This window comes from Prosopis cineraria, unplaced genomic scaffold (assembly GCF_029017545.1).
Source record: "Prosopis cineraria cultivar Desert tree isolate PC_DT_omini unplaced genomic scaffold, ASM2901754v1 PC7, whole genome shotgun sequence".
Taxonomy (NCBI): Eukaryota; Viridiplantae; Streptophyta; class Magnoliopsida; order Fabales; family Fabaceae; genus Prosopis; species Prosopis cineraria.
Window position 1 is genome coordinate 39,053,233 of NW_026555338.1, and position 19,724 is coordinate 39,072,956.

General features: G+C 35.9%; 1 protein-coding gene across 5 annotated transcripts in view; it reads right to left on the bottom strand.

The window, feature by feature from the left end:
* LOC129315988 (eIF-2-alpha kinase GCN2) overlaps window positions 1-19,724 on the bottom strand; it is an 83,486-nt gene that overhangs the window by 8,902 nt on the left and 54,860 nt on the right. For 3 of the 5 annotated variants that reach the window (XR_008594643.1, XM_054960198.1, XM_054960197.1), the window contains exons 20-25: window positions 15,455-15,511; window positions 14,936-15,067; window positions 14,771-14,854; window positions 14,550-14,658; window positions 14,327-14,463; window positions 11,698-11,805 (exon numbers count right to left, since the gene is read on the bottom strand). Coding sequence is in view for 4 of the 5 variants with exons in the window: in XM_054960198.1 (XP_054816173.1) it covers window positions 11,698-11,805; window positions 14,327-14,463; window positions 14,550-14,658; window positions 14,771-14,854; window positions 14,936-15,067; window positions 15,455-15,511 (627 nt within the window). In the remaining variant the exon portion in view is untranslated. Of the gene's footprint in view, window positions 1-5,183; window positions 5,247-11,697; window positions 11,806-14,326; window positions 14,464-14,549; window positions 14,659-14,770; window positions 14,855-14,935; window positions 15,068-15,454; window positions 15,512-19,724 lie in introns of those variants that run through there. The other 2 variants (XM_054960200.1, XM_054960199.1) reach the window with 2 other exon arrangements.

Sequence of the window (19,724 nt, forward strand, 5' to 3'; positions counted from 1 at the left end):
TAATGGTTTTAATAATTTGCGAAAAATCGGTTTGTATTTTTGAGGGTGTTACATATTTCACTCTAGGAAAGGAAGTTCTGTGGTGTTTGGCAAGTTCACATACTTCACAACGAATGTCATTAAGATTCAGGTTTGGGCATAAGATAGGGAACAAATGTCGAAGATAATGAAAATTAGGGTGACCCATCCTCTTATGCCACAACATAAAATCATTTACTTAGAGGTAGATGCAGAGTTATCAACAATTGGTGAGTGAGCCACTAGAGCGGCAACTTTGAAATAGTAGAACCCCTTATACTCCTTAGCACTTTCTATTATCGCTCTAGATGATAGATCTTAAAACACATAATGGGATGGGAGGGATTTAGCATAACAATTTGACTAATTGAAAGTAAATTGCAATTAAGTTTGAATACTTCCTTTTCCTACTATAGGTGCTAAGGAGCCATATGCAATTTACATTTTAACATTTCCAGCACATGGAGTAGTAAACAACAAGTCATATAGTTGGAGGCTCTCGAACCAACAACCCACACTATGGCGTTGCAATAGGTCTTTAAGGCCCGAAGAAGCTTTCCTCTTTAATTGGTAAGCTATGCACTTGATAGACAACAAGCTACATTTGTAAGGATTATATGAGGCAAAATAAAAATAGTGCTCGATCCCAAGACCTTCTAATAAGTATTGTTTGAAACTTGAACTTGAGCATGCTCAAGAGAGGGATGAAATTCAAAGAACAATTCTTGAAAACCAATGATATGATTAGTAGCGTTAGAATCGAGTTACCTAAATATTTTTAGACCAAGCAATAGTGCTAAGAGTAGTAACAAGAGTAGTACCTACTTGGGCTAAAGAGACTAAGGGAGTATTTTTCTCACTTGGTTTTCCATGAGATACTTATCTAAAATTCACTGTAGGATGGTAAGATCTTCATCATTCAAGGTGTCATTATCAGGGTTGCCAACCATTAAGCCCTTGCTAGCACCTTTATTTTGTTGCTTTAAGTGAGCAGGTTGCCATGAATCTTCTAGAAAGAATCTTTAGTGTGACCACTTTTGTTGCAATGATCACATTTAAGATGCTTCTTTCTCTTTTTCTCTCTTCCATGATTGCCACGTGTTATCGTAGCTAAAGCCTCTTGGCTTGGAGAGTGAGTGACAGATGAAGGATTTTGAAAAATCTATTTATAGCTTTCTTCACACCTAATCATATTAAAGGCATCCTCCAGTGATCGAATGGGCTTCATGCCTATAATTCGCCCACAAATGTCTTCTAAAGTATCATCCAACCTAAGTAGAAACTCATAGAAATGCTTGTGATCAACTATTTGACGAAAATAAACCTCATCTCTATGATAAGACTATTGATGGACCTCATATAGATCAATTTGTTGCTAGAATCACATAAGAGCACTGTAGTAGTGAGTAACAAAAAACTTCCCCTAGGTGAGCCTATGAAGCATTCATTTGACTTGAAAAATAACGACTGCATTTTCTTTGACAAAATAGACATGCCTTGTTAGCTCCCTAATTTCCCGAGCAAAATTAGCAAGGAGATAGGTCTCACTAATCCCGCTAGTTATAGAATGAATGAGCCAAGTCATCACGACATTGTTCTCGGCATACCACATTTCATATTGAGGGTCTTCAATTATTGGTGGCTTAGGGTTGTAGGTGAGATACTTCTCTATGTTTCTCCCACATATAAATATTAGAACGTTTTTGGACCATTGTAAATAATTGTTCCCACTCCAATGATGGGCTATGATGGCTTGGGAGAAGGAATCTAATACATAATTTCCACTAGTAGATTGTGTTGGGATGTTTGCACCACTTGTTCTCCTCCCCAGGCTTGATTAGCATTTCAAAGTCTCCTACCAGCGTTGATGGTGTTTTGTTGACATCATCACCAATGGTGAAGGCCCTTGGCTAATCAGTTAGCACTACTTTGAACAACATATGGTGAGCCACTTTGATACCATGTGAGAAAGGTGGTGCAGAAGTTGTATATTATTCACTAATTTGATCAATCCACATAGAGAGAGAGATTGACTAAATTGTATAAAATCCTCTCTTAATAACAGAAAATCAATGATAAGATACTGAGTGTTATCTTATAGATAATACTGATAGTAAGAAAGAAGTAATAAACTAATAAACCCACAAATATAGAGTTAGTGGGTCTAATAGGTAAAAGCCCACTTCCAACACCATAGGTCCATGAGAAGCCTCTGGTCACTAAGCGAGCCTTGTATCTTTCAATTTCTTTTTTTTTTTTTAGGGTTAAAAAGTAAAAATGCCTTAGAAATTTTTTGTGAGGGGCACTTAGTATGCTAAACTTGTTTTTTGAATAATGTTGCCCTGGAACTTTCGAAAAGGAAGTAAAAAAGCCCTATCATCAGTGTTGAATGCTATTTTGACTCTAATGCCATGTGGTAGATACTCGGCATTTTTTTAATTTTTAAAAAATATAAATCCTCTTGCCACGTTATAAAAACTTTCTTTCCAATTAGAGCCCATTTTCTTTGCTTTCCAATGCCATTCTTTGCTAGAAACCTACTCGCCTCACCTGAATTTGCAATTATCGAACAAGTTTTCTTTGTCGTCTATGGCCGAGGAGTTTTCCAGAATGGGGCACTTTGGCCTTTGCAATGGTATGCTCCCCCCCTCTAGCCATCTATGCTTGCAAGGTTTGTGTTGCTTCTTGGTTTTTTTCTAGACCTTTCTATTTTATTCTAGACTATATACAGATTGAAGTTGATAGACTTTTCAATGGAAATTTGAGCTTCCATGATTATTCTTTATGTTGATCGAGTTTTGATTCCATAGTGTTTTTTTTTTTTGGGTTGCCTCAACGAGTCTTGTGATTTGGCTTTTGGTTTGAAGCGAGTTCAAGGTAACCGAAACATTTGCTTTTTTGTGAAATTTTATATAGCTTATTGTGTGAGTTTAGACATTGGTTTCAGTTATACTCTGGTTTAAGATTATTGGCAATTTCTTGATTGAATTAGGAATTCAACACAAGGAAATAAATGTTACTGATTTCTAAAACCCATTTTTCCCATTGATGCATTCGTGCATACGGAAATCCTGTTATTTTGTAAATAGTAGTAAATAGGATTGCTTTGTTTTTTATTGTAATTCCTTATTTTTCTCTTCTGACTGTTGGGATCACTGATGTATTTTATTTCCCTTCTCGTAAGCTGGAAATTAAGGGATTAGATTGTTCTGGCACTCTATATATTGTATTCTCTTGTTCAGTGTAATATATAGCAATTATTCGACTCTCACTCACATGGTATCAAAGTGGAAGGGAGAGATCGAAGACTTATATGATTCGGAAGCAAAGATGGGGATGACTAGAGCAGTACGTGACATCAAGCAATGGCCTGTGACTGATTTTAGAAACTTTGATGGCATAATTCCGAACCAGAATGAGGGATCGAACCGATTTGCAAGTAACTTTGGAGGGTTTGAAAATCTGATTTTGAGCCAAAAGGGGGGCTATGCGTATCGATGCCAAGCTTAGAGGGTTCGAATGTCCTCATTGTCCCTAAAAAATTGACCAGAGAAAATTATCGGGAGTGGGCACAAACGATGAAACTCTCTATTGAAGGCCGTGGGCGACTAGGCTTCCTTGATGGTGATTCTTTAATTCCAGATGGCTCAAATCCACAAGCTCTTTGCCTCTAGAAAAATGAGAACTCTATGGTAGCTTCTTGGCTTATTAATGCAATGATTCTAGCCATAAAAAGAAGTTTTATGTACCTTCCTATTGCATGAGAGATATGGGAGGCCATGCGAGAGGCATATTTTGATGGTGAAAATGTCTCTCAATTGTTTGAAACAAGAACTAAACTATAGCAAATGAGTCAGAACTCTCGTAGCCTTAACGATTATTACCTTGAAATGATTGCTCTCAGGCAGGAATTAGATCTGAATAATGAAGATGCCTGGAAGTGTGCTGAGGATGTTGCCCGGTTTAAAAAACGTGTTGACAAAGAACAACTATTCAAATTCCTAGCAAGACTCAATTCAAAACTTGATGCAGTAAGGAGGAGGATCTTTAGCCTTGTACCACTACCATTTGTTCATAAAGCATTTGCTAAAGTAAGGTGTGAAGATGCACATCAATGTGTTATGCTAAAATTTGATGCCAAGGGTACTACTATTGCACTTTAACCATCTGCACTTGTTACTAGAAGTACAGATCTAAAGGGCCAGTAGAATAGACCCACTTGTGAGCATTGTAAAAAGACAGGTCATACTAAGATACTTGTTGGGATATTCATGGCAAACCCCTTGACTGGAAATGAGAGAAGCCAAGGGGGTATGGTTATCATGTTGGCATAGAAAGAAATGATGAAGGCCCACAACGTCTCAAGTACATCCAGCAAATCGATCATTCCCCTTTGAACAGTTCCCCAAATTTATGGACTTTCTAAATACATTCTAGATGCCTGGCACGAAATGTTCATTCTTACAAACCTTACATGTTATTCAACATTTGTATACTGAAAATTCTTGGATTGTTGACTCAGGTGCTTTTGATCGCATGACAAATAATCGAGAACTACTCTCCACGTACACTTCATGTGATAGCTCCCTTAAGCTTAAAATTGTTGATGCCACATTATCTCTAATTGTTGGGATTGGAGACATAAAAGTGTCCGATAAGTTGGTTCTCCACTCTGTTCTCCATGTTCCAAAATTGAAGTGTAATATATTATTTGTGCATAAATTGACCAGAAATGAACACTATCATGCTGACTTTTATCCTAATTATTGTACGTGTCAGGAAATGTCAACTAGGATGATGATTGGAAGTGCTAAAGAATTTGATGGTCTTTATTACCTTGATAAGTCCTCTAAAGAGTATGGTAGTATTTGCAATGAAGTCTCTTTTCCTAAGGATAGTGATCTTTTATTATGGCACCAGCATCTTGGCCACCCTAATTTTCAATATTTGAGTCAAATATTTCCTTCTCTTAGCTCTAATAAAAATGTTTCCAAGTTTTATTGTGATGTTTTTGAATTTGCAAAGCACCACAAAAACACCTTTTCTCGCAATATTTATAAACTCTCTCAACCGTTCACAACTACTCATAGTGACCTTTGGGGACCTAGTCGAACTTCCAACATAACATATAAAAAATGGTTCATAATGTTTATTGATGATCATACCTGTGTTTGCTAGACATTTCTCCTCAAAGATAAAATTGATGTTGTCTCTGCATTCATGAACTTCTACAAAACGATTCAAACCTAGTTTTAAACCTCTATAAAAATTCTACATACTCCCTCTGGTTTTATTTAGAGGGCAGAAAGAGAAGAATTTTTTTTATCATATTTATAATTCACATTATTAAATTTTCATCATAAATTTCCTTTTTTACCCTCCATTGAATGTTGGAGAGAGAAAATATGTTATTGAAGTATGTATATTTAACAAGGACAAGTTGAGAACTAATTAAATTTTAAGACAAAATTGATGAGTTTTAAAGTTTTTCTTAGTTTTAGTGAAACATGTTGGAAGTGACTTATAAATAGAATCAGAGGAGTATTGATAATGGCACCGAATTCTTTAACAACTCTTTAGGCAACTTTCTACAACAACATGGAATTGTTCATAAAAGCACTTGTGCTTATAACTCCTAATAGAATGGCATAGCTGAAAGAAAAAATAGACACATCTTAGAAGTTGCCGAGTACTTCTTCTTACCCATAAAGTGCTTAAATTTTATTGGGGTGATGCCGTTCTCACTGCCACTCATTTCATTAATCAAACCCCACTTGAAGTCCTTCACACCACACATTTTATTCCTCACCTTGAAAACAGCCTTCCATTGTGAGTTTTTGGGCGTACTGCCTTTATTTACATTCATCGCAATAGCAAACTTGATCCCCGTGTAGTCAAATGTATTTTCCTTGGGTATTCTGCTTCCTAAAAGGGGTACAAATGCTATGATCCTATTACAAAGGAATTCTTTATTAGTTGTGATGTCACTTTCCATGAAGATGAATCATTCTATCCAAAGTCTCCAACTCAGGGGGAGAATGTGAGTGAATTGGAGCCTATGGAAGAAATCCTAATATTCTCTTCATCCTTAGCTCCTGAATTAGAAATCCCCTATGAGCATGAACCTCTATTTGAACTTTGAGTCAACGAGTAAACTTGAATTAGATAGTGTACCTAACATTGAGGGAAATTCTAACAAGGGGGAGAAAACAAACATTGACAAATTCTATATTTAGAGGAAAACATCAAGGGATCAGACCTAAGTTCTCGAAGCTGACCATGATTATGAACCTATGACAATTCCTAAATCTCAAGAAGATATTACTGACCATGATCATCCAGGAGAGATAGAAGAAGATTTGGATCTTCCTGTTGCACTTAAGAAAAAACCTAGATGTTGCACTAAACAACTAATAGACAAGTTTGTCTCCTATAAAGCTCTCTCACCTAATTTGGATAGTATTAAGATAACAACATGAATAGAAGAAGCCTTGAATGCCCTAGGGTGGAAAAAAGCTGTTATGGAGAAAATGAATGCTTTCAAACTAAATGGCACGTGGGAAAAGGTTGAGTTGCCACAAGGAAAGAAAGCTGTAGGTTGTAAATGGGTGTTCATCATGAAGTACAAAGCAGATGGTACTGTTGAAAAATTCAAGGCCTGTCTTGTAGCAAAAGGTTTTTCTCAAATCTATGGAATTGATTATACAGAGACATTTGCGCCTTTTGCCAAGCTCAACACTATAAGAATTCTAATGTCCCTTGCTATGAATCTTGATTGGCCATTATATCAGTTAGATGTTAAAAATGCCTTCTTAAATGGAGACATAAAGGAGAAGGTATATATGACACCACCACTTGGGTTCCCTACTCAAAGAAGCAATTAGGTTTGTTAATTGAGAAAATCCTTATATGGACTAAAACAGTCACCTTGTGCCTACTTCAAAAGATTGCAGAGGTTCTAAAAAGGGAAGGCTTCACTTAAGGGCAGAGTGATCATACATTATTCTTCAAACACAAAAAGGAGAAAAGAACCATCTTGAGCGTATATATGGATGACATCGTCCTCACAGGAGATGACTATGAAGAAATGAAGCAGATTAAAATAGCATTGGCCAAAGCCTTCCAAGTCAAGCCTCACACGTGCCCTCACAACATTATGCACCAGCAAGCTCTCATTGGCGCATGGGAGAGCATGAGACACTTGATGAAGCTCCAATGACTTCATTCGACGTTGACTTGAAGATGCTAGCTAGATTTCGGCGTTGACTTGAAGATTTCAGCCATATTTGGAAGCCCCCTAGTCTTGGGTTCCTCAACTAGTACTTTTTTGGTCACTATGGCTATTTTTTAGTGACTATTATACCCCTCGGTTCACCTTTCTTGATTACAGAGCGCTGTTTGTGGTTGTTCTCAACTTTATCTTTTATGTGTCTATAACATCTGGCATACAAAGGGTGTTCCAGCCACTAATTGATGCTGTTGTTACGGATACATATCAGAGTCTATGTGCTCTGTGTTAGTAGCTAAAAAGTGTAACTTCCTTTAAGCCTTAAAAGCCACACAGGATATATCTTTATGGATTGTTGATTTTGAATGGGTCACCCTAATTTTCTTTACCTTTAGCATTTGTTCAAAACCTTGTGCCCAAACATGAATGTTAATGATATTCATTATGAAGTATGTGAACTTGCCAAACACTATAGAACTTCCTTTCCTAGAGTACCATACATGCCTACCAAACCATTCACAACCATTCATAGTGACTCGTGGGGACCATCTCGTATTCCTAACCGTACCAAAACAACATGGTTTATTTCCTTCATTGATGACCATACTTGTGTCTGTTGGGTTTATCTTTTAAGAAACAAGTCTGAGGCTGCATCCATATTTATGACCTTCTTCAACATGATCAAAACTCAATTCAACACTACCATCGAACTTTTACACATTGATAATGGCATTAAATACTTTAACTAATCTTTGAGTACTTTATTCTAAAGGCAAGGTATTGTCCATATCAATTCTTGTGCCTATACACCCTAACAAAATGGGGTTGCCAAAAGGAAAAATCATCATATCCTTGATGTTGCTAGAGCACTCATGGTTACTTGTAATTTGCCTAAATTTTATTGTGGGGAGGCAATTTTGACTGCGACCTACCTAATCAATCATATGCCGAGTCAAATTTTATCCTTTGAAAGCCCCCCTTAACAAATTACAAAGTGTTTTCTTTACATCTCACATTCAAATCAATCTTCTACTTTGTATAGTTGGTTGCACAGCCTTTGTCCATAACCACCAAAGCACTAGACATGGATACCGATGCTTTCATCCTGTCTCAAACATACATTTGTTAGCTTTGATGTCACATTTTATGAAGATTCTCCTTTTTATGCCAATCCTTCAATTTAAGGGAAGAACATAGGTGAATTTCAAACTTGGAGACAAAAACCTAACAGAGAACTGGTGCTTCCTCAACCAAGGTTTACACCAAATGAGCCATTACTACCACCACCAACCCCTGAACCATTACCGTCACCTACCTTACTATCACCACCATCTTCTATGCCATAACTTGAAGAACACATACAGGCAGGAGGAGAAGCAGAAAAACCACAAAAGGGAGAGTTGTATGTTTGCACTCGAAAGACAGTAAGCAACTTGTACCTAAAGTGCTAAGAGAGTTTGAACCAAAGCAGAAACTCATGGTGACATAGCAGTTAGGGTAATTCCCAAAGCTAGATGATATGGAACAAGTAAGTGGATCTATTGATCTTGATCTCTCTATTGCCTTGAGAAAGCAACCTTACTTGTGTATTTTCCATCCAGTAGAGAGGTTGTTTCATACCAAGCATTTCTTCCTCAATATTGGGCTTTTGTTACTAATCTTGATAAGGTGAAGGTACCTGAGACTATATAGGAAGCTTTACTATACTTGAATGGTGGAGCGTTGTCATGGAAGAGATGAGGGCTCTAGAAGAGAATTTGACATGGGAATTTGTTTGATTGCTCAAAGGAAGGAGAACAATAAGTTATAAGTAGGTATTCACCCTAAAATACAATTCTGATGGTGCCCTTGACAAGTTGAAAGCATGCTTGGTTGCAAAGGGCTTTACTTAAACATATGGTCTAGACTATGAAGAAACCTTTGCTTTAGTGGCAAAATTAAACACTATCAGAGTTTTATTGTCTATAGTAGCTAATCTTGAGTGGCTTCTTCATCAACTTGACATCAAGAATGCCTTTTTGAATGGAGAGTTAAAGGAAGATGTCTCAATGACTCTACCTCTTAGGTTTGATAAAGGCAAAGGGAATCAAGTCTGTAAATTAAAAAAAATCTATATATGGTTTAAAACAATCACCAAGAATTTGGTTTGACAGGTTCTTAAGAGTCTTAAAATCTGAAGGTCAAAAGCAACTCTTGTTAGATCATAAAATGTTTGTTAATGTTGAAGGAAGCAAGAAATGTATCCTAATTGTCAATGTTGATGATATAATACTCACTCAAGACCACTTTTAAGAGATAAAAAGAGTAAAAGCTGCCCTTGGTATGGAATTTGAAGTTAAAGATATTGGGATGCTAAATTACTTTCTTGGGATGGAAGTTTCCAGGTCAAAAAGAGGGATCTATGTTTCTCAGACAAAATATATATTTAATCTTTTGAAAGAGTTATGTTGGGTTGTATGCCTATTGAAACCCCTATTGAGGTCAAAAAAAACTAAAGAAGAAGAAAAACTCAGATGAGGAAGGTGAAGAGGAGGAAGCTAAAGAAAAGGAAGAAGCAACTGACAAGGAGAGATATTAGGAACTTGTTGGAAAATTGATATATCTTTCTCATATAAGACTAGATGTAGCTTTTGCTATCAGTGTAGCTAGTCAATAGTTGAGCTGTCCAATGAAGAGTCATATGTAGGTAGCCTATAGGATTTTAAGATACTCTTGGTAGAGGCTTGTTCTTCAGAAAACAAGAGTAAAGATCCATAAAAGTTTACATCGATGCAAGTTGGGGTGGACACTATAAAGATCAAAGGTCACCTTCGGTTATTGCTCTTTTGTATGGGGAAATTTAGTCACACGGAAAAGCTAGAAGCAAAGAGTTGTTTCAAGAAGTAGTATTGAATCTGAATTCAGAGCTTTAGCTCAAGGAATAGTAGAGGAGCTATGGTTGAAATGAGTCTTGAATGAAATACAAGATGGAGCAAGGTTGCTAGTATAGCTCTACTACGATAATAAGGCTGCCATAAGCATAGTCTTAAATCAAGTACAACATGATAGGTTAAAACATGTAGAGATTGACCGACACTTCATTAGAGAAAAAGTGGAAGAAAGAATTTTATGTTTAACATATTTGCCCATAAAGTTGCAAGCAATTGATGTTTTGACTAGGGTTACTTGGATCTACGTTTGAGAATTGCATAAACAAGTTGGACATGATTGGCATATATAGTTCAACTCAAGGAAGAGTGTGGGAATATTTAATATTTATCGTATAAGCTTTATTATTTTGTATTAGGTTTTATTATATTTTATTAGTAATTATTTCCCTCCTCTATATATAATCAACATGTATCTTAGTATTAAGATCAATAAGAAATATTCTTCTCTCAGAAATTTCACAAAAGGTTTCAGACAAATTATTTGTATTAAATAAAAGGACTTTATCAGGCATTTTATTGATTAAGTAGTAGTCATAACTGCATCCACCCACAAGTATTTTGGTACATTGGTTGTATGTTTCTTTTCTTTCTTTAAGCTATCCTATTTTGTTAAAGAGGTACTAGAGCAAGTGCCTTTATTGATGATCCTAAAGATAAGAATGCAAGGAATGATTGGAATATTCAATCTCATTGCTAACGTACAGTAATTGGATATTGGCATTGAATTGAGTCTATATCATTCTATGGTGACAAACATGTGATACCTCACTTGTTTCTTTTAGCGGATAAACAAGGGTGACCCATTTCCAAATGTGAAAGAGTAATATCATAACTCTTAAAGACCAAGAATTATATACATTGGGCGAACTTGGAATACTCACTCTATACTATAGCAGTAAAATAGTATAAGTGAGTCAAGCTTTAAGATGTAGCAATCTAGGATAATTTCACTTTCTAAAAGCATCTTTGACCAGCAGAGAAATACAAAGGGAAAATAAATTAGTATAACAACCAATGTTTTCAGAACTGGACCGGACACTGAACCGGAAAAGTTAGCGGTTCACGGTTCGCATGGTTCAACCAGTTAGACCATTGGTCCAACCGGTGACGTAATAATTAAATTAAAAAACTTATATATGTATATAATAATTTAAATGTAAGAAATACATATGAAATTGTTATCAAATATTTTAAGTTTATCATGACTTAAAAAGCCATATGATACAATATAATATCAAATGATTAAAAAAATTAGTCATTTTTTTAAAAAAATTTGATAAAAAATAAAAAAAAGTTTTTTTTTGAACAGTCTGGTTTTTGAAAACCGGATCCGGTTCTCGATCCGACCGCTGGTTCGAAATGGCTCAAACCGGCTCAACTCTTAAAACGGTTTTTTCCTTTGAACCAGACCGGAAACCAGACTAGTCGACAGTCCGACCGGTCCGACCAGCCGGTCTGGTCCGGTTTTCAAAACAATGATAACAACCACAAGCAGATGTGATATGTGCATAAAAAACCTACATAATGATGGCTCCACATCTGATGAAGTAGATAGTCATAGCAACCACCAACAGCCAACAAAGCACCTTCTGGGAGGGATCCAGGATTATTGTCCTTTGTTATGCACACCTTCAAAGAAAAGTCCAACTTCATGTAAATGATTAAGACATACCTCAGGCGTTCTAGATATGCTATTTCTATTGGCTTTCATGCAATTCAAATTTTGGAACATTGTAATTGAATAAGTTAGTCTTTATCAATCAAATATAGAAGAGATATGTCTAAATTACAAATAAGTTATGTTATTTTTTTTTTTGGAAAAAAAAAGTATAGAAGAGTTTAAACTTTAGGAAAGTCACAATTAGATCCCAAATAAGCCTATTAATTACAAATAAGTCCTCTGAATTTGGTTTATTACTAATAGATCCTTTGTAATTTGGAGATTGTGGGAAAAGACATAACTGCCCTTTCACCAACTTTGATCGTTCTTCCTTTTTTCTTAAAAAAAAATATATTTTAACATATTGATTTTAATTAATCTAAGGGTCATAACAGGCTTTTCATTGTTATTAGAGGAATTTTTTGTATGTAATATTATAAAATAAAAATGGTAATCAACATAAGGCTATTTCATTTAAATTTACAATATTTGAATTAATTGTTTTTGTAACTTTCATGTTTTTTTGGCCTTTATAAGGGATCAAAAACCCTAGAAACAATCTAAAGGATCAGTTTCTTAATATCTTGCTAGATCATGATCTTAAAATCTAATCTCCAAGATACTAAGAATCAAACAAGAAAGTAAGTTTTTTACATTTGACCTAGATACCATATTATTAAATAAAACTAACAGCACAAAAAAATAAATTAATAAATTATGAGTCATACAATGAAATTATAGGAAAGAGTAATTAAGCATAGATTGAGATTGGAGACTGATATTTCTGAGAATCAATTTGGCCTCATGCTAGGTAGGGCAATTATAGAAGCAATTTATCTACTAAGGAGATTAATGGATAAGTGTCAATGCAAAGGTAAAGATTTACATATGGTTTTCATTAATTTGGAAAAGAAATGAGTACAGGTTGCCTATATTAGAGCTATACAAGATATGTATGAAGAGGCAATAACTAGTATAAGAATGTCTGGTGAAATAAGAAACTTTCCTATAAGGATTGGATTGCATCAGGGATTATCTTTAAGTTTTTATTTATTTGATCTAGTCCTAGACGTTTTGACTAAGCATATTCAAGAAAAAATCCCCAAATGCATGCATTTTACAGATGATATAATTCTTATTATAGAGACAAAAGAAGAGATTAACTGTAAACTTGAGTTACGGAAGAGGACATTGGAGTCCAAAAGTTTTTGTTTGAGTAGAAGTAAGATAGAATATTTGCATTGTAGTTTTGATAAAAGGTCAATTAACAGAAATTTTTGAAGTAAAATTGAGAGATCAAATTATACTTCAGGTGAAAAAGTTTAAATATTTCAGAGCTATTATTCAACATGATGGGGAAATTGATGGGAATGTTGCACATAAGATATAAGCTGGATAGCTTAATTAAAAAAGGCTAAAAGAGTTATTTGCGATCAAAAGGTACCGAATAAACTTAAAGAAAAAATCGAATTGCTATAAGACCAGCTATGTTATAAGGTAGTGAATGTTGAGCTTTAATAGGATAGCAATAGCATAAAATTAGAGTAACAAAGATGAAAATGTTGAGATGGATGTGTGAGCATACACATAAAGATAAAATCCAAAATGAATATATACAAGAAAAAGTGTGTGTAGCATCTAGTGTTCTTCTTAATGCAGGGGATATATGATGGTGCTCTAAACAAGATTGGGGTTGTGAATGAATTTCTGAGATATTCACTAATGAGACGTTAGGCTTACTAGTAGAAAGAGAGATTGAGTTTTCCATTAACTTGGTACCTAGTATCGAGCTAATTTCTAAAGCTCCGTATCATATGGCTCCATCTGAACTGGAGGAATTGAAGAAGCAATTGAAAGAACTGTTAGAGAAAGGGTTCATTAGACCGAACGTATCTCTATGGCGTTCGCCTGTACTATTTGTGAAAAAGAAAGACAGGAGTCTAAGGCTGTGCATTGATTATCAATAATTGAATAAGGGTACAATCAAGAACAAATATCCCTTGCCACAGATAGATGATTTGCTTGACCAATTAGCCGGAGCAGCAGTGTTTTCGAAGATTGACTTGAGATCTGGTTACCATAAATTGAGGGTGAATTTTGATGATGAACCTAAAACTGTCTTTAGGACGAGATACGGGCATTATGAATTCTAGCGATACCTTTTGGGTTGACTAATGCACCAGCAATCTTTATGGATTATATGAACAGGATTTTCAGACCTTACCTTGAAATGTTTTCCTAGAAATTTCTATTAATAATTTCTGTCACACGGAGCGCGTCATTAAGGTTATACCCATATTGTATTGAGCTATATGTATATATCGAACATTTAAATAATACAATCATTAGGCTTGCTGGAATTTTTCCTAGAATCCTACAATCTCATATTACCTCCAAAATTATATAACACACCAAAAAAGTGCAGTCACCAGTAGAAGTGTTAGACAGAAAAAATGAATCAACAACAGCAATAAGGCCAATTTATGGTACCTGGAAAAAGAAATCTCTGTGATAACTCTCAGTTGGAGACATTAAAGCATCTATAAAAACATTGTTGTCAATCCTCCAAACTCTCAAGAGACTGCAGAGCTCAGATAATTCTTCAAGTGCCTTGCGTGTACGTTTATCTGCATTGACTTACATTTACCAATAAGCACGAGCTTCTTTCTGTAATTGATAATTGTCTATGATAATCTGATTATAAGAATAATACCAGGAGGAAGAGCTCCTCTTAGTCTAGGAAGCGCCTGTTCCGCAGCTCCACAGAATCTTAAACCTACTGTTTGCAACCTATTTACAATAACTTCTTCTAAATTCAGTTCCTGGGAAAGCAATTTAATTTGTCACTTGTGAATATTTTGATAGTTGAAAGCCAGAAACTAGTATCGAATTCTTGCAACCAAGTATGCAAGACTTTTCTACAAATTTTCTCACCTGCAAAAGCTGCCTCCGTATTACAGCCCATTTTGATTTCCTTACTGAGGATTGAGGGCGCAGAGAACCCATCATCGCAAGAAGCTTCAGAAAATTTAATTATATGTAATATTATGTCCCTACAGACTTAATAATGCAATACTAAAAGATGCACAAGAAACTAACCTCTGCCACTTTAAGTCTATGCTCAGCCTTGACACCGATCCATGACCAAATTGCATCCAGTAGGTCACCATGGTTTAGATGAATGTCACATGCGTCTGCAGGAAAAATATAAGTGACTATATCCCTGGTCACCTGTAATATAACCAATAAAGATGTCACTTTTTGCATTTTCTTTCTTTCTTTTCTTTTCATTTTTTTGGTGAGCATTAGGTGGACCATCATGGGTCTTGGGATAAGAGGAAGGGAGTTGTGGGCGATCCAACCCAACAGCCCACCTAAAACTCAAGTTTTGCAATTCATTGAAGTTATATTCCAATTTGTATCAGTGAACACGAGAGAAAAAAATAAAATAAAATCAATATACAAAAAATGATGCTGGTAGTTATTCTTAGATCCCATACAATCTAGTTCTAGTGCTAGGAGGACAAGTAATTCATTGACATTGGACAATTAAATACCAAGGCCACAATGGAGAACAATTTTTTAACAAAATGCAGAAACTGGTTTGGAAATGGGTACCTTTATGACCTCTGCCTCTGTCAATGCTGATGTACCACCAATTATGTCAAAATCACCCTATGGCAATTGATAGGATCCCAATAAGGTAGAGAGAAATAAGGAAGATGAATTTTTATTAAAATATGAAATTAGAATCTAACTTCATAAATTAATAAAGATGAAGGAAAATCTTTAATAGAACTATAGAAGATGAGCAAGAATCTTAAACTCATACAACTAATAAAGTCAGAGCAGAATCTCCACTTATAAAAATAATGATTTTATTTCTGGATGCTTTCTGCATGATATGTGCCCCAATACTTATAGATAGAAAAATAACTAATAATTCTTAAAAATACTCCCATTAATCCATAACTAAGATAGTGGGGAATAACTACCTAAAAAATAAATAAATAAATAAATAAAACTTAATCTCCAAGTACCATGAGCTACTGCTGCTGAATTTAAGGACCACCAACAAAACAGAAAAATAATCTAAAAAATTATTAAATAGATATATCTAAAATAACTTGAAAATAATAATTGTTCCTAATATCTCTCTAACTCCCCCACATCACCCATTATCCCATATTACTCGGTACTCTATCAATACTTCCCTCTTGGGAATCTGCCTTGTCCTCAAGGCGAGGCAATAGCTTTCTTGTATAGATCGAATATTCACCAAGTACAGAATCTAGAAGAGGGTCCCCTAAAGCTTCATTGTTGCTGTAGCAGTTCTCCTTAAAACTACAGCAATGGAATTTTCAGCACTTTCTAGCTCTATTACAGCTTCAGCATTCTTTTCTAGAGTAGAGATGCATTCCATGCCATCTTTAATAATTTCAGAGAGAGAAAAAGATGATTGGCATCATTGCTCAAGTTTAAAGATACCTCCAGATGGAAAGAGGAGACTTTTATCATGAAAGCACTGACATTTAAGATCTAACACAAAAACTGGGTTTTGTAATAGATGCTCAGAGCTTTAGACCTAGTCAAAGGAGCTCTATTCTCATTAGACTGGGTTAATGAATTGGGCCTATGAATGTGTTATGCCTTCTCCTCGAATTCTAAAACCAAATTCATGGATTTATAAACCGATCTGGGTTTCTTGACTCCAAATTTATGGATTTTGACCTCTCTCCTAACTCTTAAGCAACCAAGTTCAACATCAATAATGTCAAGACGAGATATGATATAAGATAGTTGTAATGATATATAACTGGTGGAAGAAGTATATGATGGGAAGAAGTTGGTCTGAATTTGTCAAGAATGGCAGTAGAATGAGAGAGTACCATCTTCGGATTCAACGTCTTTGATACCAAAGTGATAAGCACTCAAAAAGCAGGAAGTTTAGAGGAAACAACAACAACAACAACAAGCCTTTATCCCACTAGGTGGGGTTGGCTACATGGATTGCAAGACGCCATTGTGCTCTATTATTTATCAAGCTTTTAGGAATATTATTAATTAAGAGATCGTGTTCAACAACTTCTAAGAGTATTCTCTTAGGCCTTCCTCTACCCCTCTTAATCGGACTCAAAGTTATATGTTCCACTTTTCTCACTGGTGCCTCCCTTAGTCTTCTTTGTACATACCCAAACCATCTCAACCGATTTTCTACCATTTTTTCCTCAATAGGTGCTACCCTTACTTTTTCGCGTATGTGCTCATTTCGAATTTTATTTTTACGTGTATGTCTACACATCCATCATAACATTCTCATCTCTGCTACTCCAACTTTATGCTCTTGTTGTCCCGTTAGAGCCCAACATTCACTACTATATAACATTGCTGGTCTGATAGCAATGCGATAAAACTTTCCTTTAAGTTTATTAGGCACCTTACGATCGCAAATAACTTCTTTAGCTTTTCTCCTATTAAACCACCCAGCTTGAATCCTATGTGAAATATCTCCACTGATTTCGCCATCATTTTGAATAATGGCTCCCAAATATCTAAACTTTTCCACTTGAAGTTTAGAGGAAACAATCTACTGAATTAATCAAGGCAAGAATCTCACTTTAAAGAACTCAATAGCCAAATAGGAGAATCTCCAGGGAAAAATATGGTTTATTTCTTAATGATATACTGCTGTTACAGAAGCTAGGATATTTATAATCAGAAATTACAACTGAATAAATCAAATCATGCAAAATAATAGCCTAAAAATCAGAAAATAATTGACTAGTACGTTGGTACCTCACTAACAAAGTTGAGGTCCGATTATTCAGCAACTAACAGCAAAACAGAACAGCAATTAATTTAAATAAAAGCAAATAATTAATTCAAATTAGATAAATCCTTTATAATCTGCATGACAGCATCAGTTTCTGTTATCTTTCTCCTCTTTCTGCATTGATAAGTGATTAGTAGTCTGTTATGCTGACTTGGACCCTTATCATTACTGCCCTTGGAAAAAAAAACTGACTTGTCCTTAAGGCAGAAATTGGGAAATTGCAGTGCAAACAGATGTTTTGAGTCTTTATTTGTTTGACCTGATCGCTTGGCATACTAGGGGAAATTGTTGCAACAACTCTTCCACTTTTAGAATCATACACACTACCAATCCTATGTCCCCCACCAATCCATTATATTCTACCAAATACCTCATACCTTTCTGTGGAAATCCCATTAATTGTGTAAATAGTAAATAGGCTTGATTTGTTATCCCTTCTCCTTCGCCTCTGACCATTAGAATTAAAGCTGATTATTCCTTCCCTTATCATAGGCTAGAAATCAGGGATTAGATTAGCCTAGCACTGTGTATATATTGTAAAATGTCTGTTCATGTTTGTATATATGAATTGAAGCATTTTAGTCGACTTTCTCTCACATGGTATTAGAGCTTGAGGGAGAGATCGAAAACATATCTGATTCGGAAACAAAGATGGAGCCGACTGGAGCAGTACGCGACACCCAAACACGATCTGCGACTGGCCCGAGAGGCTCCGATGGCATGATTCCGAATCAGAAAGAAGGAACGAACTACTCTGCGAGTGACTTTGAGGGGTTTGACAGTCTGATTTCGAGCCAAAGGGGGGACTGTGCGTATCGATGCCAAGCTTAGAGGGCTCAAACATTCTCATCATCTCTGAAAAACTGACTGGAGACAATTACCGGGAGTGGGCACAGATGATGAAGCTCCCTATCAAAGGCCGTGGACGACTGGGCTTCCTCAATGGCGAGTCTGTAATTCCAGATGGCTCAAATCCGAAAGCCCTTCGCCTTTGGAAAAATGAAAACTCGATGGTGGCTTCCTGGCTCATTAATGCGATGACTCCAACCATAAAAAGAAGCTTTATGTATCTACTTACTGCAAGAGAGATATGGGAGGCTGTACGAGAGGCATATTCTGATGGAGAAAATGTTTCTCAAATGTTTGAAATCAGAACTAAATTGTGGCACATGAGTCAGGGTTCTCGTAACCTTAATGATTATTATCTTGAAATGACTGCTCTTTGGCAGGAATTGGATCTGATTAATGAAGATGCCTGGAAGTGTGCTGAGGATGCTGCCCAGTTTAAAAAACGCATTGACAAAGAAAGGCTATTTGAGTTCCTAGCAGGACTCAATCCAGAACTTGATGTGGTAAGGGGGAGGATCTTGAGTCTCGTACCATTACCATCTGTCCGTGAAGCGTTTGCTGAAGTAAGACGTGAAGATGCACGTCGGCGTGTTATGTTGAAAATTGATGCCGAGGGGACTACTACTGTACCTGAACCATTAGCACTTGTCACTAAAAGTGCATATCCAAGAGGCCAGAAGAATAGACCCACTTGTGAACACTGTAAAAAGATAGGTCACACGAAAGATACCTATTGGGATATTCATGGCAAACCCCCAGACTGGAAACCAAAGAAGCCAAGGGGTCGTGGTTATCACACTAGCATAGAAAAGAGTGATGATAAGCCCACGACACCTCAAGTACATCCAGCTACCCAGCAATTCCCTCCTGAACAGTTCGCCAAATTCATGGAATTTCTTAATACCTTCCAAATGCCTGGCACAAAACAACCAACAGCCACAGTAGTCCACAAAGGTAACTTCCTACAAGCCTTACATGTCATTCAACATTTGTGTATTGAAAATCCCTAGATTGTAAACTCAGGTGTTTCTGATCACATGACGGATAATCGAGAATTATTCTCCACATATACTCCATATGGTGGCTCCCTTAACGTTAAAATTGCTGATGCTACAGTATCTCCAATTGTTGGTGTTGGAGACATAAAAGTTTCCGATAAGCTGATTCTTCATTCTGTTCTTCATGTTCCAAAATTGAAGTGTAATC